This window comes from Bacillus rossius, chromosome 15 (genome assembly GCF_032445375.1).
Source record: "Bacillus rossius redtenbacheri isolate Brsri chromosome 15, Brsri_v3, whole genome shotgun sequence".
NCBI classification, from domain to species: domain Eukaryota; kingdom Metazoa; phylum Arthropoda; class Insecta; order Phasmatodea; family Bacillidae; genus Bacillus; species Bacillus rossius.
In genome coordinates this window covers 26,529,907-26,554,631 of record NC_086342.1, presented here as the reverse complement: position 1 = coordinate 26,554,631, position 24,725 = coordinate 26,529,907, and the positions used below count along the sequence as shown (strand labels likewise).

The following is a 24,725-nucleotide window of genomic DNA, read 5'->3' as shown; positions in this document are numbered from 1 at the left end:
CGATTCTCCGATTCCTCGATACCACCGATTATTAAAAATTTTGGGTACTCAGTATCGGGTACTAAAAAAGGGCAAGGTAGGTTAGGAATCGGTTAAGTTAAGAAAATACAGTAGTAATATATTTTCGTCTGAACTTTACTTACTTATTTTAATATATCTTACCTGCCGTATGCGCATAAAATTCCTAATAATGCTCATTATTATTAAATATTAATTTTATACGAATAAAAATAAATAAAAACAATGTTACCGGGCATGTTTAACCTCTAATTAAAACTCCACGATCGAAGAACATTATTCCTCACTCATGTATTAGACGTTAATAAATTGTAAAAAGACTTATTAATTTTATTTGCAGTTAAGAAAAGTCCATTGTTTTTTGTGAAGAAAGTGACGGTTATGAAACGAGATCACATCACGTGTTGTCACCATTTTAGTTGTGAGCCATTCAAGGATGATGGCCTCCACAAAATCTCTGGTGGCCATAAAATATAAAGTCAAGTCGAAACGTATCGATTCGTTGCGTACGGGACAGATTGTATAATGAAAGCAACAATCGATTTTAAAGAATTCTCTGGCCATACCGCCAACAGAGGCTCGTGTTTATTTCTTGCAAAGGAAATCCGTAATATTTACTAGAAAAACACTTGAAAATAGTTTTAGCAAAACAATATTTGTGCCAAATAAATAGCATAAATGCGCAACAATTCACAGTAACCTCAATAGCACGACGGTGAATTACGGCGTAATTCACCGTCGTGCTATTGAGGTTACTGTGAATTGTTGCGCATTTATGCTATTTATTTGGCACAAATATTGTTTTGCTAAAACTATTTTCAAGTGTTTTGCTAGTTTGTTAGTAAAAAATGTTCGCCGACTGTCGTTTCAAATTACGATGCGAATGGTCTGATATTGTATCAACATGTCTAAAGTTTGGGAACATTTTCGCATCAATAGTGAAAATGACAAATATGCAATTTGTAATCATGGTAGTGCACAAATTTCACGGAGCCGTACTTACAAATCTACAACCAATTTAATGAAGCATTTGAAATCCCGGCACACATTACTACCAGAAAAAATAGTCTTTGAAGAAAAACAAACTTTTGTTTACAGCACTGTCACCAACTAAGTCAAAAGGTACCACAGAAAAAAGTAGTGCTACCTTTGAACCCATTTTGAAAAAAGATGTTATGTTATCGGCGTTATCGCCTGTTAAAGAACCCTGTCTAAATGTTGAACTTCTTTGTGCACAGCCTAGTACTTACTAGCAAACAAACTTTATGTGAAGATGCTTCTTCACTGGTAATTGAAAAAAAAAACCCTCTACATTTAATCCTAAGTTTATAATTATCCTTTATACATGTTATTATCATTATGTAATGCATTAAATTCTTAAGTAGTTTTAATTATGTGACCAGAATTACCAGGAATCAAAAACTGGAATGACTCGGAATCGAGAATCGAAATTTAGGAATCGGTACCGGTATCGGAATCGATAAAAATGTGTACTCAACCCATCCCTAGTTAATAATATTTACAACTATAAAATTAATTGTAGCTATATTCTTGAGAACACCGGATTGAGAATCCCCCAATTCAATTCTCGCCTCTTTTCTAGTTTACGTACTATTTATAACAAGAATGATCTTATTTATAGACTCGTTACAAACTATAATAGACACAACAACGAGCAAAATTAATTTGGAGCAGAGCAATGTTTTGCGTATCTGTTTGTAATTTGGTATTTTGTGTTTTGTTCTTATCGTCTCATTCAGAGTGCGAGTTTCAAACATCCTCGTTTCATGCGTGCGGTGCTGGCGTGTTATGTCGCATCTACTCACGAGTGGTGGCTACCCGGACGGATTGTTCTACTTGCGGGCGGAGCCCACCTTGCGTAGTGCAGACATGCTTGAGGTGCCTCGACACGGGCAAGGACTGCTTTCTTCGTGTATTTGTGTCTGTGTATGTTCGTGCCCACCTCAAAAGTTGCGAAACTGTTGGTGGGCATGCCACCAGTTTAATAAATAAATAAAAATAAATAATAAATTTGCACAGGCCTGCCTCACTTGTCTCGGACGGCGGCCATGAAGGGCCCGGCCTCGACCTCCTGCAGGTGCCGGGCGAACGACCTCCGCACCTTCCCGGGCACCGCCTGCCCCTCGCGCTGCTCCAGGTACTTGAGGATGCAGGCGTGGATGCGGTACACCACCTCCAGCACCTCCACCGCCAGGAACGGGGGGTTGTTGTAGTTCAGCTTCAGGGCGAAGCTGGCCTTGTTGCTGCTCAGGTACTTGCACGACTGCCAACATTCACAACCACTTCCATCAGGGGCAAACGTAAACTATTCATTCTTCTTTTGTAGTCATTGCTTCCAACTGGTACTTGAAAAAATTGGTTGTCTGTAAAGTCGGTTTACGGACGATAGTTCAACGTGACGACGTCATAACAAAGCATTGATGAAATGATTGCATACTTTTATGAATAAAATTGAATCGTTTTTATTGAATTATCATTATTTTGTATGGATACGAAGAAGTAGTGAAATGAAATCTACAATTTAATTGATAAATTTACTTTTACTTGCACTCGTTAATTCATATATGTTTATTACTTTAATGAAGAGATTATTTTAACTATAAATTTTATACATGTTTGCTATTTAACTTCTTCCAATCTGTGTTATTTTGTTAAGGATAGGACGATGATAGGAAAAGTAGGAAACGAATGGGAGTGTTTCAAGTTTAATGTGCCTCGAAAAAGACCAATCGATGGTTGTTCCAATCGAGTGGAAGAGATATAGATGCGGCGCAAGCTTACAATGAGCGTAACGGGACACAGCGTAATGGGACAATGAGCGTTACGGGACAATCTACGTGCGTGCAGCCGGCGTTCATTGATTTATTAGACGTCACGTCAAAAACTGATACACATGAAAATAGTACAATTATATCTACTATTAAGGTGTGTCACCCATGTGTTATATTTACCTGGTTACAGTTCCGTAGTATTAATACCTTTTTTGTAGAGAATTTCACGTTATACACAATTTATCTGATCCATTTTTATGGTAGCTCTTATTGTTTCAGAGATATACGTAAAAAACAGAAATTGGTGAACTTCGACCTCGAATAAAAAACAACACACGAGCGGGATCGATGGGGACTTTCAACACATCGTTCGTAATGACGTATTCAAGACCTGTGCAAAAATACAGCTTGTTGGGAATCAATGCAAACTCAGCATGTTTTTTTTCATCACTTTTGTCTGGACTAACTAGTTTTTGTGACCATACTTTGTGATATTGCTATGTCTCTGAAATGCAACCTAGTTACACACATTCTGAGATAGCTTCAAAATACAACCCAACCCAATTTATCCAGTATTTGTGTGTATTATTCTTCAAATTAAACCTGCCACTTAATGTTTTTTTTTTGGCATATTGCAGTATCTACTAATTTTTATTTAAATAAGCAATTAAATTATTTATTAAATTAGTTTTAATCTAAAAAGACATTAAAAATCTGTGTTTTTGTGCAAAATTAATGGGTTATTTGCAGGTATTTGTCTGTATGAATATTTAGTTTACAAATATTTAGGACTTAAATATTAGGTTTTAAATAAATTGCATCTAAAATGCTAGTTTCACATCCATAGATGCTAATCTTTCCAGCCCCTACCCATGACTAAAAATAACACATTAAATTTATAAAACTGGCAAAAGTCGCACTGGTTCCAAAAACAACACACACAATACAAGTTACTTAAATGCACACATTAAGGAAATCATTTTTCAGGCCAGTGAGAAAGTGCACCAATAAGTAAATGTAACGTACCTGGACGTAATGGTTAAGACTTGTGCAGGGATTATCTTCTCGCTTTTCCGCCACTTTCCCGAGCATGTAATGGTGTAACCATCGCTCGTCCTGCAGACCACACTCCTCGCCGTGAGTCAACCACACCTGCACACAAGCACAAAAACTCTTGGGCATTACAATATTACTATAACTACCACCACTACCATTACCAATACTACTATTACCACTATCACCACCACTACTATTAGCACCACTACTACTACTATGAGGTTTAATATACCTAAGATGCACATTTATAAATGATGAATATAACCAATACTTTAATATAATATAGATACAAGATTTTTATTAAAAAAACATTTTCTTTTAATATTGTGCAAATGAAAATTAATTTTAATGTGTATATATAGATAAAAAAATATTTAACAAAAAATAATATATATGTGTGTATGTATTAATTCATCTATGCTCTTTACCAAAAATTTTAGCGCAGCAAGAAATAGAAATTAAGTGACCACAAAAGAAGAATATAACATAAAAATTCAAAAGGGTATACTACAAAAAAAAGCAAATCTGCCAAAAAAACTTTTGGGTATAAAAAACATAAAGTAATACGTAAAAGACAAAAATACCAACAGTTCTTTTAGTAAAATTAAAAAATCTAAAGATATAAGCATATTAAAAAAAATAAAAACAAAGATTTTTAAAGGCAATAAGTACAAAATTCAAAATATACTCAAAAGATCACCAGTGACACAAACAATGATTTCAAAACAGGAAAAAATTTTCAACGTTTATTGTTTGCAGCTAAACTTTGAGATATAAGCCTTCTTAGTCATTTTAAGCATAGTTATTCGTAATACACCCATTGAAAAATGATGAATATAACAAACACTTTAATTTAATAACTAAGGCGAGTTCCACTTATGTAGCTGTATTTAAAATGTTACTCTATTGTTACATTTCCATTTTCTATTTTATACACATCTCTATGGAGTAGGCTAATATTTGTGCTTCATGGTATGCTTGTCTTCAAGGTATACATACATATATCTTTGGTGTTCCTGAGTCAGTGAGAGAGAGATTGATGAGTATAACTATATATATAGGATTTTTGTTTTTGTTCTTTTTATAAGGGGAATACCTATCTGAGCTTATCTAGACATAGGTATCCACAAAAATCTGTAGAACAATTCCCCCATATTTTTCTATGACTTTCTGTGACCAAAATTACAAATTTCAGCCACAAATTTTTTTAAAGTATTGTGCAATTATAGTGCAATTATCTGAAGAGAAAAAAAAAAAAAGTAGACCATCTAGCCTCCACTATTCCCATTGCTGGCATAGTTCAAACACACCATATGGAAAAAAAATGTGTTCAAAATCTGGGAGATGGCATACCAGAGCATGACATTTCACTCGCAAATTAAAATCGCTGAGGAATTTACATGATATTTCTAGGTTTTTGACGTGACGTCTAATAAATCGATGAATGCCAGCTGCACGCACAAAAAAGTGTCCTGTTACGCACATTGTCCCATTACGCTCATTGTACGCGTGCGCCGCATCTATCTCTCTTCCAGTCGATTGGAACAACCATCGATTTAACTTTTTCGAGGCACATTAAACTTGAAACCCATTCGTTTCCTACTTTTCCTATCATCGTCCTATCCTTAACAGAATAACACAGATTGGAAGAAGTTAAATAGCAAACATGTATAAAAGTTATAGTTAAAATAATCTCTTCGTTAAAGTAATAAACATATTTGAATTAATGTGTGCAAATAAAAGTAAATTTATCAATTAAATTGTAGATTTCATTTCACTCCTTCTTCGTATCCATATAAAATAGTGATAATTCAATAAAAATGATTCAATTTTATTCATAAAAGTATACAATCAATTCATCAATGTTTTGTTATGACGTTTTCACGTTAAACTATCGTCCGTAAACCGACTTTACAGACAACCAAATTGCTTTAAAATGGCTTTTCATGACCAATTTCTACTTCCCTGACTTTTCTCTGATTTTCCAATATTTAAGATACCCTAAGTAAGATACTTTTGAAATGAAAATTTGAGAGAATTTTTTGTTATATAGCCTGTCAAACTGGCCACAATTAAGGAGTAATCATAGACATGCTTTGCATATCCATTAGCAAAGCGGCCCACATACATATACTGTATCACCTATTAAATAAATTTAAAATGAAAAAAAAAAAAAAAAAAAAAAGAATTAAAAAGATTTTAACTGGTTAAATGCTAGGCTTTTGCAGAGCCTGTTTTATTTATTTGATGTAAATATCACATTAGACATTACACATGAATATGGAATATTTTTTAAATACTCACAGACCCTTACACATACGTACAAGCAAAATATTATTCACAGACATTTAAAGCATTAATAGCTTTTTTTTTTTAAATTATTTTTTTAAAAATTTTTGTTCTTTTGTTTACTACAGTGGTTGACAAGTTCCAGGTGTCCACCTTCTCTTCATCGTTCTGAAGAGCATGATAGGCAAAAAAAAATACCTTTCCCTCTCAATACTACCTCCAAGTCCATTACAGCTGTCGAGTTCGAGATTCTTATCTTTGAGTGAGCAACATGAAAGCAGTAGTTTATTTCCACAGCTTCGCTACTATCACATAATATTTCAAAAAATGGTACCCCAAATTTTTATGTTTCTTGACTAAAAATGTGCCACTTAAATGCCCAAAGACCAATAGGTCTCACATCTTATATGAAGGTGCAAATGTGTTTAACAATTATTAGAAGCTAACCTCATTGTATGTACCATTTAATCTTACATGTTGAAAACTACATATTACGTATAAATCTTGGTACTACTTTTCAACGTGTACTTTAAGTTGTTATGCACTACATCTACATAGTAAGTAGCAGTTTGCAATCAACAAATTGACATCCACTCTCAGAATAATTACCTTATTAGCTTCTGTAAAACACTTTACAGCAAGATCCAACATTTCTTCTTTTTGTTTTTCGATTATCGTCCACATCTCCATACTCAAATTAACAGCCTGCTGAAACATCAAAAATACACGTGCAAAACTAAGAGAACAAACGGCAAAGTTAATTAGTAACTAACACAACTTAAAATAAAGAATGTTCTGGAGCAGTCAAATACGGAAGGTTTCATACCTGCTTCAGCACTCTCGAGCAGAACGAGTGGACCATGTATACGAAGGAGCCGTACTCGATCCACAACACAGAGTGCTTTGGATCGATCTCGAGCGCCCGTTGGAAACAACGACGAGCTGTCGCAGCTTGGCGCAAGAACTCACTTTCGTTGCGCAAAGGCTCACACTGCAAACAAACACATATGCTAGTGTAAGAAATATACACAATACTTTTACCAGTTTTCTTGAGGATATGTATTCCAATTAAACCTAAGTCCATACACATAAAACAATATGTTTAAGGTAAATGCATCATTCATGTAGTGTACATAGATTTTTCCAAATCCAAGCAGTGCAGATTTTACATTTTGACATTGTCTAGACTGACACTACAGTGAAACCTCATTAATAAAAAAAAACCGTTAATACCAAACTCTCATTATTACAAAGGGGTTTCAGTGAAAATGTATGGTTATTATGTAATACAAAGTTGGTATTATTACAAAGGTAAAGAGTTATTTCTAGTAAAGAATAGTTAATACAATCATTCTAAAGTAATGTAAAGAATCAATGTGAAGTTTCATTTAGACACTGTATGTTACTGATACCCTCAAAAAGTATATTTTGTGTGGTATAAAATTGAGTGCAAATATAATTTTATTTGAAATTCATTTAGACATTATATAAATTTGGTGATTTATTTTTTATTACTTTGGTTATTACAAACCTCATTATTGCAAAGTGACAAATTATGGTCCCTTCTGATTTGTATTACTGAGGTTTGACTGTATTATTCTTCGCATTTGTTACAAATTATAAATTATGTACTACTGAAATTTAAAATACAACAATTACAGACAGTTTGACAACATTTACACATATATCTTTTGTGCCCTATTGTGTCAAAAACTGGTATGATATTATAAAATCAAATTAAAAACAGCAGTGGCTAATCAACTTTAAAAAAGCCAAAGTAATAATTTTTTAACAAATGCTTTAAAAGGCCATGACAAATTACAGTCCTAACAAAGCATAACTTAGAACATACAGACATTGTGCATCAATAATCATGTTATAGAGAAAGGGTTTGTAAAAAAAAACTAATTTCCGGTACTTACTGAATTTAACTTCATCTCCAAGAGACTGCCTCTGGCAAGAGCCATTCCAGCCCACGAATCCAGCCGCAGAGGATTAACACAAACGTCAAGCAGATAGTGACGAATCGCTTTGCTCTATAAAATAAGAAAAGAGTTTAAAACACGGGATAAGCCAATTAAATCCTCCAATACCATCAAATCTCAAGTATTCAAACAATTTAATATTAGAGGAAAATATCTGGAAAAAAAAATTTGGAGATAAACACTGATTAATCTAATGTCATATTACAGTTCCCTTATAAATAGGGACTAGATTATATGGTGAATTGCGATAAAACCGAAAAAAACACCGAAAAGCATACAATACATTATATAACAGAGAAAATCATTTAATTAAACTATAAAGTGTTCAAATGCATTTTAATACACCATAAAGCACCAAAATTCAACTGAAATTGTGACATTAATCATCATTTTAAATCAAAACTTAATTAAAATAACATATGTGCAATCTTTTTAATATAGTTAATTCAGATAACGTAACTCATTTAGTATGAAGTTTGTACCCAAATGCATTACTAACTAGATATTTTTACTTTGTTTGATCTTACTATTTTATAAGTCACTTATTTTTCAATACAACACTGGAACCTTTTTCAAACATACAAATACTTGCCATTTTTTTTAAATCAGTATGAGTAGTTAGAAATACTTATTACAAATTGTTATCTATTAAAAGTGCATAATGCATCAGTCAAACTTAAATGGTTTCAGTGAAATAAGTACAATGAAACATTTAAGTATCATAATAGTTGAATAATACATTGTAATTTCGAATAAATAAAATCAATAAAAAATAAAAACAATAACACTGAAATCTCATTTTATTCGAGGGGTATATTCGAGATACTCTTTGTGATTCAAATTTAAAATTTGATTTCAAGATATTTGTGATCCAACCATCACTGTTGAAACTCAAGAAAATATAAAAATGTTTTCATTCCTCCCACATCATAGCAGACTTCCACATCAGGTCCATCATTTGATGAACGAATGATTTAACGTTTAATATCTCATCAACATTGTATGAATGATTGGACTTGGCTTAATGTGTTGTCAACCAAAGGAATCATTAGAGACGATAAGTGGTGTTGAGATGAGAATGGAGCATTGACGGAACGAATCCGCTATTTTCAAAAAATCCATGGTTGACCTCCCCAAGTAATTAAACTTGTCTTACAACACTGTTAGAGTAGCAATCTGATCAATTGGCACACCGCGAGCTCTTTTTAAGAAAGGAGACAATTACGTAACACGACAATGCAGACGTAATATACTGGCAACATCAAGTATATCTGACAAATTACGTAGAAGATTGAAAGCCAACCTACCCACTCATTATTCTTAAAATAGAAGTCAGCCAGGAGATAGTAGATGTTCGAAACTTGGCGTGGTAGTTTGGAGCTTTGGTCCCCCAGCACAGGGACCTGTGGACTTGTACCATCTATGTAACGACCCATTTTTTCGACGAGAGGCACTGCAATCAACAACAAGACGTCTCAGACTCTCAAAAACAATATTAATGGGAAAATAAAATCACTTTAAAATGTCAGTGTGCATGTCAATTTGTTGGTGAGCATGTCACAACTAGCAGTGGCCATGTAAAACTGCCAATGGGCATGTCAAACTGTTGATGGGCATGTCATAACTGGCAGTGGGCATGTCAAACTGTTGGTGGGCATATCATAACTGGCGGTGGGCATGTCATAACATCTGGAGGGCATGTCAAACTGTCAATGGGCATGTAAAACTGTTGGAGAGCATGTCTGTCGATGGATATGTCAAAGTGTCACAAATATAAATAAATAAAATAAATAAATATAAAATTTAAATATATACCTATAAATAAATTACAGGACGTGTCAGATTGTTACCTGGACTGCAGTCATCTGGAACAAGTGAAATTATTCGCTTGAAAAGAGGTTCAATGTCCGTTGAGATGGAAGGAATGTTATTTGAATCAAATTCTGGGATGTCCTCAGGTTGGCAAAACTGGAACAGCTGCAGTGCATGCTCCCAGTCAAGTGCGATCTGTGGTACACCGTGGTCTTGCAAATGCTTTAGCTGAAACAAGTAACAATAACTGTTCAGAAATGTTGCTGCGATTTAATATTTAGAAGTACATAGTACATATGTAGTATGTTATAACACTCCTTGAATGATTCATGCAAAGGTGAAGATTGATTTAGTAAAAAAATTATTGTACACACAACATCATTATTGGTTTTCACTGTTTAAAGTCAAACCTCAATAATACTAACCAGAAAGACCATAATTTTGACATTTTTTGCAATATCGAAGATTGTATTAACCAAAGTGTTGTAAAAGTAAATCACAATTGTTATGTTATTTCAAAATCAAACTGAAATAAAGTGAAAAATATTTGTCTCATTTAGTACATGCATGACACACCTAAACAAATAGAAAATGATCCAAAAAACTTGCACACACTTTGGTCCAACAACAAATGTACCTATCATTTTAGGTAATGTAAAATCAAATTTAAGGATAAGTAAACATGTGGCTCAAAAAAAATCTTAACTGTACTACTTTTTAAATAATTTATGACAAGAATGAAGAAAAGGTTTATAAAGTACCTACACTTTGCCATCATTTTCGTTGACTGCAGTCATTGGTGTTAAGCTTGCAACGAGACTTTAAAATTGGTTTTTAGTCGTCGTTTCACTGACAGAGTCCTTGGCTTGTACAGTGAGTTCATGTGAAACCATGGGATATTAATACCAGTAAAAAATTTTTTTGTTTCAACAGACATTTAGGTACCATTTAAAAGTAAATTGTTTTCTTGAAGCAATGAACCATTTTTGTAATGCTTTGTATATAATATGGAACAGTGTTGTGGTCGAAATATGGCAGCCATTGTGCTAGTGTAAAACTGCAGTCAAAGATAACAAAACCAGTTAAAATAAGTAATTGTTCTTGAGAGACTTAATTTTCTTAATGAATCATTTAGAACAACATTTTTATGAAATTTTAACAGTATTTTCGAACCCAACTAATTATCAATGTGTTTTTATGTAAAGTATGCAGAATCTAAGATCAATTCTGAGCCAGCTGAAGTTCTAGATTGTTATACAGATGCACATGCACACACACACACACACAAACATGGTGTGTGTGTGTGTGTGTGTTAACAATGAATTAAAATCAGTCGGATTGTATTTAGCTTGAGTAAAGTCATCTCCACAAAATAATTTTGAATAGTAAATTGTATGTTTTTTATAAAGCGATTCCTCCTCCCAAAGCCCATTTTTCCTCCTGAAAATTAAATTAAGCTATTCAGCTGTCCTACAAAATTCTCTGTATGGGAACCTTTCCCCATTTTTTGCTGCAACGTCCAGTGAAAGCAAAGTACAAGAAACAAACATTAACAAATAACTCATGTTACTGTATTAAAATCTGTGTTGGGTCAATAATGTAGTAAGTACAACAATAGCCATGAAAGTTAGTCGTCAGTACTACCTTGTTCTTCCTGTTCGGATGCCCATACAAGCAGTAGAAAGCTTGCTCAAGCCCCAGCTTCAGCCTGTCCCTGAACACTGCGAGAGACTCGTCTTTCAGTCTTGGTATAAGCACCTCCATCGTGTACAACAACAGAGCCCCTTCGTTGCTGCAGCACCAAGATCGTCTGCAAAAACCACATACGAAAGCACATTTCATGGAGTTTATAAAATGAGTTTTCCTCAGATAAAGCCACCAGCTGAAAAAAAAAAAAAAAAAATTGTGATTCTCAAGCAATTGAATGTAAATATTTTAACAGGTGGGCATGTTCCTAACCAAATTATGTCTAAAAATTACTACCATCAATTAACTTAATGTCTGACTGAAGGCATCTGCAAGGTATATACAGTATGCTTACATTTACGAAGGAAAAAGTTAATTAAAAGGCAACAATTTAAAAGGTACATATCATCACTTTACGATAGATTAAAAGGAAATAGTACACTTGATAAAATGTAAAAACAAAACAAAAAAAACACTCAAACCTGCATACATACTTAAGTATGAGTGCAATCACAATTTTAATTCTAAAACAGCTGTCTCGACAATAATATAGCATAATATTTTTTTTTCAAAAATTAACGTTCTTTAACTTCCACACATGTGATCAAAATTCAGCAAGCACCTAAACTCTGACTGGCTTAGAAAGCTAGAACACCATTATTCCAAGTAAACAGAGCAGCATAGATACCATCTCTAGTTTTCTGTTCTTTTAGCCTTTGTTCAAAAATATAATTAATAGATACAGTGCAGGATATACAGATGCATCACCACGAGAAACTGTAGGACACATTAAGGGCCCTGGAGATCTTTATTCCAACTTTTCAAGAGTTTCACGGTTGGATCAATTCGACAGCATAGCTTTTGGTTAAATTTTTTGCTCTGATTTTTTTAGCCGACCCCCGATGAAGGTATTTTACTAAGTACATAATATTTTGGAATTAATTTTTAAATTAACTGAAAATATTTTAAACATCATTTGCGGGGTGTTCGGATTGTTTGATCGGCCTCTCCAGCAGAGGAGAACACACAATAGACAAAGATACCATGTACTCTTTCAGGAGGTTATCTATCCACTTCCGTATGTAGGTAATTCCTATATACTATATCTATAATATACATTCAATCATCAAAGACTAACTTAATGACTTCGGTACGCTGTATAAATAATGTTTTCATGTGCTTACAGATTGCATTTTCATTGCTCTTTGCTAACCTGTTCCTCCTAGCATTTCTGTCGAGTCCGTGGCGTAAAGATAATATGCATGGGGGCATAGCGTCATGTTTCAACCAGGCCGATATTTTCAGCATTTTTTAGTGATAAAGTAGGAAAGTAGAGAGCCATGGCATAGTTTGCCACGTTTTGGCCACGCATATATGTTTAATATAATTCAAGTTGTTGAACTCCACTTGCAAATGTAAATCTACCAATCACAGCTGTGTCAATTTTCCAGCCCTAATGATTGGATTAAATTGACCATGAATACATGTTAAGAAACATTTAAAAGTAGCATGCTAATGTTGTTGCGGACTCACAAGGGAGCACCTTCGTACGAATCGCACTGCCAATATGGTTGCCATTCTGGTGTATATTGAATTGAATTCACAGCAAGGAAGATTACTGAATGCCCAGAGACAATTAATGTGCAATGTAGTAACTCAAGAGGTTCTTCATTAAAACATTTTTTTTGTTAAATATATTTTTATATTTTGTGTGTGTGTGTGTGCGCACGCGTGAGTGTGTGTGCGTGCGTGAGTGTGCGTGTGTGTGTGTGTGTGTGTGCGTGTGAGTGTGTGCGTGTGAGTGTGTGCGTGTGTGCGCGTAAAATAAATATTTTTCATTTGCACAATATTTTTATATTTTAAACTTTAAATAAATATTTTGTGTATATTAAATTAAAGTGTTTATTATAGTCATCATTTTTTAGGTGCCTTACAACTAACTAATTATAAACAGTAAAATAAAGATATTTTGATGGCTCTATGTGAACTATGTAGACAGTAACATCACATAGTTATGCTGGTAAGATAAATTAATTTTTTTATAAATAAACTTTATCTACACTTTTCATTTTTTTTCCCCTTACAACTTTTTGACTTACTTCCCTCATTTAAATAAATAATGTACTTTTAATATCTATAATAAATGAGTCTCTACACAATACTATTCAACTATACATTCTTGAGTAGTTCATGGTGATAAGCAGACTGTTTTGTAAAGAAAATTACTGTTTTATAAGAAAAAACTTAAAATCTAACAATATGACCACTACTAGTATGTACTCACTTGCCAAGATATTCATGAGCTGTAAACAAGACCTGAATATAACCAGGTACTTCTGTAGGGTAGCTTTCAACATTAGTATTATTTTGCAATTTCTTTTCATGATACCTGCAAAGAAAAAATTAACATGATTTAAAAAAAAATATAGTAGACATCAAATATCGCTGCCGTTATCAAAATTATAAAGTAAAATATTCCTTATATATAGAGATGGTGATTTATAGCATTTTAAATAATAACATTTAGCATTTTGAATTTGAAATTTAGCATTTTGTAGCATTTTAAAAAACAAGATTTAGCCAATTCTCTCATTTTACATTACTGAAGAAAAGTATATTTTTAAAAAGCATTAAATAATACACATATTAATTATTAACAACCACAGAAATAAAGATCTAGGGTAAATATGTAGAGTCGCGGTATATGGGAAAAAAAATGCTAAAAATCCGAAAATACTTTTATTCTATGCTCTTTCACTTCCTCTTTTCAAATCAACCGGCGGAGATAAGAAATTCCAAATACTTTAGGAGATATCAAATTTTTTAATTTAATCACAATACCTGGGTATTAATGCTGCGATTACCATTGTTTCTTGTTTACGAGTATCTATTATGTATCTTATTGGACAATTTTGTCATGTGACAGTTCCGTGATTGGCCTATATTCAAATGAACCAATACGTGATTATTTATTTATTTATTAATGTTCCGTTGGAGGTATCGCGACGTAGGTGAACGACTACATCATTTCCTTCTAATAGCAAAGGAAATGTACCCGCCTCCAACTTAGGTGAGTTTTTAACGTTTCTAATTTTAAAGTCTTATTTTTTATTTGGATATTGTTGCGCAAGTAATAAGTAACAAAAAAATTTTACGTGAGTTGTTAATGTTCATCATTTGTCCGGGTTTGTTAGGTCCGGTAAGTTACGTTATAAATACCGTATTCACTCGCGTAATGTCCGCCCTCGCATAATGTCCGCACCCTTTATTTATATATCCTTAAAAGAAAAAATTTAAAATTCGCATAATGTCCGCACCAGCCGTCTACAGCGGGCAACACAACTTTGGCCACCCCTAAAGGACGCAGTACAAATGGAAAGTTGACGGCTCTGTAAACAAAGCCGTGACCTTGAGCTGTACTTTCTCTCCTGTCCTGAAAGGGTGGGGAAATTCGTTGAACTGAACAAAGCACGGTAACGGTAAACACAGCTGACCAACACGCACGCAAGTTCAAGGCATGAGTTTCGCGTCGAGTTTTATAGTGTAGAGTACAGAATGGGTAAATATAAATCCTTCACTGCGCGGTTTAAATTAAGAGTTGTTCATTATGCTGAAGAGCATGGGAACAGGGCTGCTGAAAGGGAGTTTGAAGTGCACGAAAAAAGTGTTCGTCAGTGGCGGAAAATAAAAGAACAGTTGCAGTCAACAAATGCAACACGGCGTGGATCAGTCTTGTTTTCTGTTGAGGTAAGACACGCAGCGCAGCGTAAAAGAAACATCAACTTTAATTAGTGTGTACCCTGTTTTACGTGTCTGGACAGAACAGAAGCCCTCTTTGTTTACATTTGGTTGGAATCCCTCCCTTGGCCATTCTCACGCTCTAAATGTTTCCTTCCCCTTCCTCCTTCTCTACGTCACGAAGGCCATCAGATTTTCGGAAGGGGGAGGGGTAGTACAGAGCGCAGCAGATGTGGAACTGGTGAGTCACTGCGCTGTTGCCAGCTTGCTGGTTCCTTGCGCGCCGCACGTAAGGATATTGTACGGCTAAAATATTGCAGCCGTGCAGTTAATAGCCGTTTTAATCCATCACATATTAATCAAATTAATAAGGCACACGTAACCACACTTATTTCAGTGTAGCGCGTATTTTTTTTTAATGTTCCGGCGGGTGCGAGACAGTTACCGATGGCAATTACAGCAAAGTAAACATGGTCTAAGCCGGGTTGTTTGCAAGCGATCCCGCAGCAATATTCTTTTAAAATAGCTAGTGAAATCCAAATTGATTTTAGATACGTTTTGTGCCTTTTTAGTAATAATTAAGACACAAAATTTTGTATTTTTTATTTTTCCTCGCATAATGTCCGCACCCCATTTTTTTGGACAAAAATGTGGTCAAATTACTGCAGACATTACGCGAGTGATTACGGTACTTTAAAACTAAAGAACCATTGAAATTAAATCATATTATTTTTAATGTACGCTTAGTTTGAAAGTATTCATAATGTAGCTGACCTGACCTAATCGACCATTTTATTTATTACGCATTCACGAACACACTGCAAAATAACCAAAATTGCGTCGTTCGAATGGTTGTACAGGTGTTGTATTGCTAAATTTAAAAATTTGATATCTCCTAAAGTATTTGGAATTTCTTATCTCCGCCGGTTTTAATGAAAAGAGGAAGTGAAAGAGCATATAATAAAAGTAATTTCAGATTTTTAGAATTTTTTTTTTTCTCGCAAATACCGCTACTCTACATGTTCAAAATTAAAAAATTTGATATCTCCTAAAGTATTTGGAATTTCTCATCTCCGCCGGTTGATTTGAAAAGAGGAAGTGAAAGAGCATAGAATAAAAGTATTTTTGGATTTTTAGCATTTTTTTTCGCATATACCGCTACTCTACATATTTACCAGATCTAGCACAACTACAAAGATAGCCTATCTTGGCAGGTTTCCAAACAACTTTTTAGCACTTATGAGTGCAATAAATTGAATACTTAAAATTACAATAAATATTTTTTAGCTGTGTTCATGGCCATAGTTGATGTAGAGTGCACAAATAATGTTATTGAAACTTGTTTTTTCAATTTTTTTTTCTTTTAGTTTTTTCAATGTTTGCCTTCTTTTGGTTTTTGATCATGCCAGAAACCATTGCTTGCCGTTTTACTGACTTTTTTCCTTCATCCGATTTGTCGGTGAATTATTTTTTTTTGCAGCCTGATGTCCCTCAGATTTAATGTGCTTTTTAAGTACATCTTTTTTTTTTCCACTCCAGACGGCGATTACATAAATTGCAAATTAAAATATTCGTATCACTTTTGTAGAACTGTTCACTTTTGTATTCATTTATGCGATCGCGAATGGAAATTACGTTTTGTCCCATTTTTACCACGAGAAATAACAGTATACAACACATTCACGAGTATGCACGTATTTGTAAACACACCACCTTCCACAGACTACACAAGAACGCGGCTTTCACGTGAAACACAACCAGAAAATGGGACTTACAATTGTTAGCGCGGCGAAGCAGAGATGTCGCAATATGGTGGCCTAAAAACTTGTACTCTGCAAGATGACGGACAATCTTCCAGCTAGTTGTTCTTTGCTTTGTTTACAATCGCGAGGCACGGATGGCCATTCTTCATTCAATATTTATGAACAATAGTGTTGTGAATGACGTGACAATAAGATACTTGTGCTGAATACGCCATAAAATGATGGTTTCTTTTGATACTGAACTGAAACGAAATACAATCGGTAAATAAATTGTGTAGAGTGAAGACGAATCTACGTTTTTTACCTTGATTTCACATTTATCTCGGAATAGTCTATATTTCGATTTTTTTTTGCATATTTTTGCATCTATTTCCTGAAAACAAAAAATCACCATCCCTACTTATATATAATACCATTCTCAAATGATGAAAATACATATTTCATAATGCCACAAAATTTCTAACCTCATGGGAAATAGAGAAAATCAGACCAATGCAGTAAAAAAATTTGTACTATACATACACACAAAGTGTTTAATACAAGCCATCACCATCATCATCATCATCATCTACTGCTACCAGTCAGCATCACCAAACTAAAATGCCTCCCTCTTCCTCTGTTACTACACCATCCTAATTCTTCACTTTATTCCATTCTTCTCCTCTCTCCTGCACCCCTTTAACTATCTGCTCTTCCCACCTCGGCCTTGGGGCCTTCTTCATGAGATTGAGAACTTAAATTCCATCATTTTCCTGAGCAGTCTTTCCTTTCCCATTCTCCGGACATGGCCACACCCTCTCATTTCTTGCTTTTCCCGTGATCTCAATCAAGTCCTGTGCTGATATTGCTTGCACCAACTCATTCCTGATCCTGTCTCGCCTCGTTACTGCCATCATACTCCTAATAAACTCCATTCCTATTGCTCTGATGTTCCCAGCTTCTCTCTAGTCTACAGTCCAAGTCTCTGCTCCGTAAGTGAACAACACTTGTTTGCCCTTTAGTGGCACCGCTCTCTTCCGTACTAAATCTCTCACACACCTGTAGAATGCATATCCCCTTGTTGTTATCGCCTTACAATTTCCTCCTTGTTTTTACCCTCTCACTCCAATACACTTCCTAGATACTTGAAGGTTTCCGCCCTGTTTTAACTCAACTCATCTAATTCAATGCATCTCATTTACTACACTTTCGTTCCTCGTCATGACCATCGCTTTAGTCTTTTCATTGCAACTGCAGGGTGAAATGGAATTTTATCAATATTTCACCCTATTTAATCACGTTTAGTGAAGAAATAGGAGAATTATAACTACTAAAATTACAAATGGTAATATACAGCGTAGAGTGAAAAAAAAAAAAGTTTAACGCTGCATTATCTTGCACCGTGCAAGCTTTACCGAAACACCTCTAATCAGTAGCACACGTGGTGAATCATGTAAAACGGTTGGGAAGGGCGGGGGGTAATGCAGAGAAAGGCTCGACATTAGATAGGGCTTCATGAGGTGAAACCTTTTTTGGCAGGTGTTCAGATAAAGTTTAGACTTTGGTAGATGTAGGTTCTTATGAAATTATTGAAATAAATATCATGTAAGACATTGATAAGGAGTCACAAGGAAATATCATCCTGTAAAATACGATTATGTTCTTAACAATAAAATAATCCCAATCACTTCTTCTATAAAAGATTTAGGTATACTACTTGACTCAAAATTATATTTTCACTTGCATGTAAATTACTTAGTTACTAGTTCCAATAGAACATTAGCATTAATCTAATATATTACATACTTTCTATGCTACAAACAGTGACTCTCTTCTTTGTCTTTATTTATCACTTGTTAGATCTAAGTTAGAATATTGTTCAGTTATTTGGAATTCAATTAATGCTTCCAATAGTAATAAATTAGAATCCATTCAGAATAAAGTTTATAATATAATTATACTTAAAAACTTCTCTCAGCTTACAATAGATTCTCTTTCTGAATGCCGTATCTATCTGGATTATGTATTTATTAAAAACTGTTACTGTTCAAAATTGAATTGTAAGTTCATTCTTGATAATACTGGCATTAGAATTCCCCAATTTAACAGCCGTTTAACATCTACCCTATGTACATACCATAAAAATATTAATATTATTTTTCGACTCATTTTTAATTTCAATAAAATTGATAATCTTAATCTGTAAAAGCGTAACTGTATAATGTATTTTTAAAATTTTTTTTTAGATAAGCCTGCAATTAGTAATTTCATTATAATGCCTATGTTTTGTATTTCTTTTTATGCGTTTTATATTTTGATGTTTATTTTTAATAGTTATATTTTAAATTTTGTTTGTTTGTTTGTATTTTTTTTGTATTGTTTATATGTTGTCCTTGTATATATGTGTCGTGCCCATCGCTAAAGCCCTCGGCTGTTGGTGGGAATGTTACAATATTAAATAAATAAATAATAAATAAATAAGTGTGAATGTTTGCTGCAAGACGAGCCATCGCCCAGACAGTGTCGGTGACGCAGCGAACGTGACGGACGAACCTCTGCAGCACTTGCTGGAGGAGGATCCACGGCAGCACCGTCTCGATGGGCATCTCGATGGCCGACTCCGGCGCCTCCATCTGGTGGCACACCATGTGGGTCAGGTTCTGCACCAGCCGGCCCACGCGCGACGCCTTCTCCAGGTCGTCCACTGGCGCAACACAAAACACAACTGCGTCGTCGAGTGTTCCGTCACCGGAGCTGTCGCGACTCGCTTCGCGGCAGTGTCAACAAGGCACGACTAGGAACAAGATTCTGCGGTTTCATTTTCAAAAAATACAGTTCAGTAATGTTAAGTACCGTAAACTCCCTATTATCCGCGCACGCCACGAAAAAAAAATACAGCACATACATATGTAAATCTGCATTTTATTACAAGTGAGCAAATTTGAACTCTACTGACGAGTGTATTGTGTGCAGTACACAGTAAATATAATCGGGAGTGTACTGTATGTCTATGTATATATAATGGAGAGTTAAATAATAAATTCATAAATGAGAGATAATATTGCATTATAAACAGGATGTCACAAAATTCAAAGTAGACAAAGAACAGTTGATAGGCCAATTAATAATTTTACTAAATAAAAAAAATCAACAAAAAGTTCAAAGAATAATCTTATTTTTTAAAATAAAAATTAAAATAACTAAATTTGTCAACATACAAAACCATAAAATCTTGGCTCAAGTCATTGTAATTAACAACTTTTACGTATGTTTTCAAATCCTGCACCAAATTATTATATACTATGAGTATTCATTTCTTTAGGGTAACTTTTACTATTAATACTTTGCTAGTTATTTTAAAAGGTGGCTCATTGCAAAAATAAATAAAAATATTATTTTAAAAAAGAAGTGTTCGTGTTGCAAAAAATACATATATTAAAAATAAAAAAATTCTTGTAGCATATTTACATCTTGTTTGGATAAGCCAAATATAATAGGTATTTTAATAGATCACTCTGCAGTCACAGAAACTAATAATTTGGTACAGAATGGAGATTTGAACTTGATAAACAAAAATTAAATTACCCACAACTCAATATGACAATAACTAGGACACTTTTGTTCTTTTTTTATTCAGAAGTCATTAATTCACCTATCAACTGTTCGCACCTTTTTTATTCCATTAAATACAGAACACATTTTATATTTTTGCAACCTGGCAATAGGGAATGAAGTTTAGGTACAACTGTTTCTCCCAACCAAGATCCAAGCGTATGCCTCATCTCAGGGGGATAGTATGCTATTAACAAAAGAAATCCTTGCACTGGTAAATGCATGTAAATGTTAAATTTTTTTGGCTCATTTATACTTGTCATACATACATACAGCAAGAGAGAAATAAAAGAGAGAGAGAGGCAGAGAGAGGAAAAGAGACAGATGAAAAAAGACAGGGAGGAAGAGACAGACAGAGAGACAGAGAGATAGCGAGACAGAGACACACAGAGATACAGAGAGAGAGAGAGAATAAGAGAAAGAAAGGAAAACAATTAGTATCAATTTTTAGACTATTTATGTTCATTAGGTGTTGTATACTTATAAAATTAACAGGGAAAATAAAAAATTCTTGGCACGGTATTTCAGAATTTGCACAACAACCTGCTTTTAAGATATTTGAGAAGATGCTTGGTTGTACAAATAACTATAGTGTGTTAATGTTTCCAATTTACTTCAACAGTTTATCTCTTTTAGGTAGGTTAATTTTTGTTTTTGCCAATTTTGCTTTTTATTTACAAGCAGTGGCAGTTAGCTTGCTACATGTTTCCTGCATTGTGTATGGTATGGTAAGCAGGATGTGCTGATCAAACACCAACTCAAGGATTCAAACCTGCAGCTATGGATTTTTATTAAGGTAACCAAATATTTAAATAATCTTCATATTTGACTCTGCTCAGTGGCATAGCCAGGATTTGTGTATGGGGGGTGTTAAGAAGCATGGCCCCCCCGTATTAAAGCGGGGGGTCCGGGGGTCCTACCCCGGGAAAATTTGGATTTTAAGGTGTAAAATAGTGCTATTTTAGCAGTTTTCGGTATTTAAATTTAAACATTGTAATTATAAAAATTTTATTAATTTTAATATGAAATTTGTTTGAGTGATGAATAAGAAATTAATTAAAGATTTGGTGCTAAGGAGGGGGGTTTAAACTAGTGATGCACCGATATGACTTTACCGATTACCGATTCGATTACCGATTATGAGAGCAATAATCGGCAGATACCGATTCAGTTACCGATTATAATGAAGAAATTTTTTAAATGTAATAATGCACACAAAAATTTTTATTCCCATGTGAATTTAATAACAAGATTAGGTAAAATCGAGAATACAGTTATAATTACAGTATAAAAATATATAAAATACACTATTAAGTCATTGCAAAGTGTAAATTAAATTAACTTCTATTTATATTTGTTATTGTAAACAACTGGAACTACAGTCTAATAATTGTAATTTACAATGGGTAAGTTTTTGTTGCGGAAAACTAGCATTATTACTATCACATAAGGTTGCATCAAGAAATTACCGTTTAACATGTAAACATGCTGCTTTATTTTGTTCACTTGAGTTTATAGAAAAATGTTTCCACACTTCACTTTTTTTCTCCCTACTCGCCATCTCACTATAAATATATAAAAATGACTAAAAACCAATTCTAGCACATGTGATTTTATTTATGTTGACTGAATATATAAAATTATAAATACTTTTTCACTTTTCACGTCATACAAATAACAAACGGATAATGTTACCAAAGACGCCCATAACGAGTTTGTAAAACGCAGTGATAAAAACTAGAAGGTATCGGGACCACGATTTTAAACCGCTACTACGACTCGAAAAGATTGATTGTCATATAATCCACTGCAACTGTTTGTGGTATTTTGATTGCGTGCCATCTATTTTACGTCTCTGGCTATAGGTAATGTACAAGGCCACTAAGCAAAAGACGAAACGTAAATAAACGTGTAGGAAAAATGTCTTTTTTATTGTTCGAGGCAATGAGATTTATAAACTTAACGAAATATCTTTATTTATGATATGACGGAGTTAGATGAATTTTTTAATATATACAAATATTACCGTATTTCATCCTAAAATGTGTAACAAAATATTACACGGTAAAAACCTACTTAATTACGCCGGGACGTAAATAATCGGCAAAGTAATCGTTAAGATAATCGGCGATTACGATTAATCGGTAAGTACCCATAATCGCCGATTACGATTCATCGGTATCCGCATCGGTGCACCACTAGTTTAAACCCCTTACCCCCCCCCCCCCCCCCCCCCCCCTGGCTTCGCCCCTGACTCTGCTTCAATTCAAATTGAGAGGGAGAGAGAGAGAAAAAAAATTCCCACCCTTACAAAAAGAAAAAAAAATTACATAACTAACTAGTAAGGTTAACACTTAAGTGAATGTAATAAAATTTTATCCTTATTCACTTTCTATACTAAGAATCTTTGCAGAACTAAATTATTTAAATATATTTGAAATGTTCGAACACTGTAAAATATGTGTTTTAACCTCCCTCATCATCAATACCCTACAACTGTGTTTTCTATTTATTACTTACAAAAAGACACACTTGACACCAACCTAAACCATTGCAGACCTAACAAATGTGTACTTACTGACAGAGAGACCACACTTCGTGATGCAAGATTCCAACGCAGCTAACAGTTTCTCAATGGTGGAAGCCCAATTCATTTGCTCGCCTTCTTCACAGTTCAAATATTTCTGGAATGCTTCGTTGCAACATACTTCACCCCAGTAGAAGCACTCCTGCAAGATAAAAAGTTTGCAACATGACCCGTAAGTATATTAAGCAATGCATTTGTAAATTGTACACTGTAGTGAAGGAAAAATGTGAATTTTGCAGAGTGAATGGGAAAAAATTTATCAAATGTTTATTTTTTACAACTTATACAATCTAGGACCATATTAGTATTTCCTACTCATAATTACAACTCAGATAATAAATAAGCTATTTCAGTATGAAGAGCATATAGGAAAAATTACTCGTGGATTTCTTTTCTGTAACGTCTATGCTCTACAACCTTATTACCTAATAGATGCTACTCAGATTTCCAATTCAGATAGAATAAGCTCTATCAATTTGAAGAGTGAATGGGGAAAAAATTACTCGTGGATTTCTTTTCTGTAACGTCTATGCTCTACAACCTTATTACCTAATAGATGCTACTCAGATTTCCAATTCAGATAGAATAAGCTCTATCAATTTGAAGAGTGAATGGGGAAAAAATTACTCGTGGATTTCTTTTCTGTAACGTCTATGCTCTACAACCTTATTACCTAATAGATGCTACTCAGATTTCCAATTCAGATAGAATAAGCTCTATCAATTTGAAGAGTGAATGGGGAAAAAATTACTCGTGGATTTCTTTTCTGTAACGTCTATGCTCTACAACCTTATTACCTAATAGATGCTACTCAGATTTCCAATTCAGATAGAATAAGCTCTATCAATTTGAAGAGTGAATGGGGAAAAAATTATCAGTGGATTTCTCTTTTATAACTTCAATCTAGGACCTTATCTAAAATATACATACAATAATCAAAGACTAACTGAATGACTTTGGTACGCTGTATAAATAATGTTTTCATGTGCTTACATAGTAGCATTTTCATTGCTCTTTGCTAACCTGTTCCTCCTAGCATTGCTGCCGAGTCCGTGGCGCAAAGATAATATGCATGGGGACATAGCATCATGTTTCGACCAGGCAGATAGTTTCAGCATTTTTTTAGTGATATAGTAGCGAGCCATGGCAAAGTTTGCCATGTTTTGGCCGCGCATATATGTTTAATATAATTCAAGTCGTTGGCCTCAACTTGCAAATATGAATCTACCAACCATTGTTGTGTCAATTTTCCAGCCCTAATGATAAAAAACTGATCGTGAATATATGTTAAGGCACATTTTAAATGTAGCATGGTAATGTTGCGAACTCCATTCAATTGAGGACATTCATATGAATCACACTGCGAACATGGTTGCCATCCTGGTGTATATTGAATTGAATTCACAGT

General features: G+C 34.1%; 1 protein-coding gene across 4 annotated transcripts in view; it reads right to left on the bottom strand.

The window, feature by feature from the left end:
* Nucleotides 1-24,725, bottom strand: part of LOC134539713 (calcineurin-binding protein cabin-1-like) — an 83,792-nt gene that overhangs the window by 25,647 nt on the left and 33,420 nt on the right. For 3 of the 4 annotated variants that reach the window (XM_063381941.1, XM_063381940.1, XM_063381939.1), the window contains 11 exons: nt 23,309-23,459; nt 19,672-19,822; nt 13,923-14,027; nt 11,597-11,762; nt 9,991-10,180; nt 9,448-9,593; nt 8,078-8,191; nt 6,982-7,146; nt 6,765-6,863; nt 3,837-3,962; nt 2,070-2,302 (listed from right to left, as the gene is read on the bottom strand). In XM_063381941.1, coding sequence (XP_063238011.1) covers nt 2,070-2,302; nt 3,837-3,962; nt 6,765-6,863; nt 6,982-7,146; nt 8,078-8,191; nt 9,448-9,593; nt 9,991-10,180; nt 11,597-11,762; nt 13,923-14,027; nt 19,672-19,822; nt 23,309-23,459 — 1,646 coding nt within the window. The remainder of the gene's footprint in view (nt 1-2,069; nt 2,303-3,836; nt 3,963-6,764; nt 6,864-6,981; nt 7,147-8,077; nt 8,192-9,447; nt 9,594-9,990; nt 10,181-11,596; nt 11,763-13,922; nt 14,028-19,671; nt 19,823-23,308; nt 23,460-24,725) is intronic. The other variant, XM_063381942.1, reaches the window with a different exon arrangement.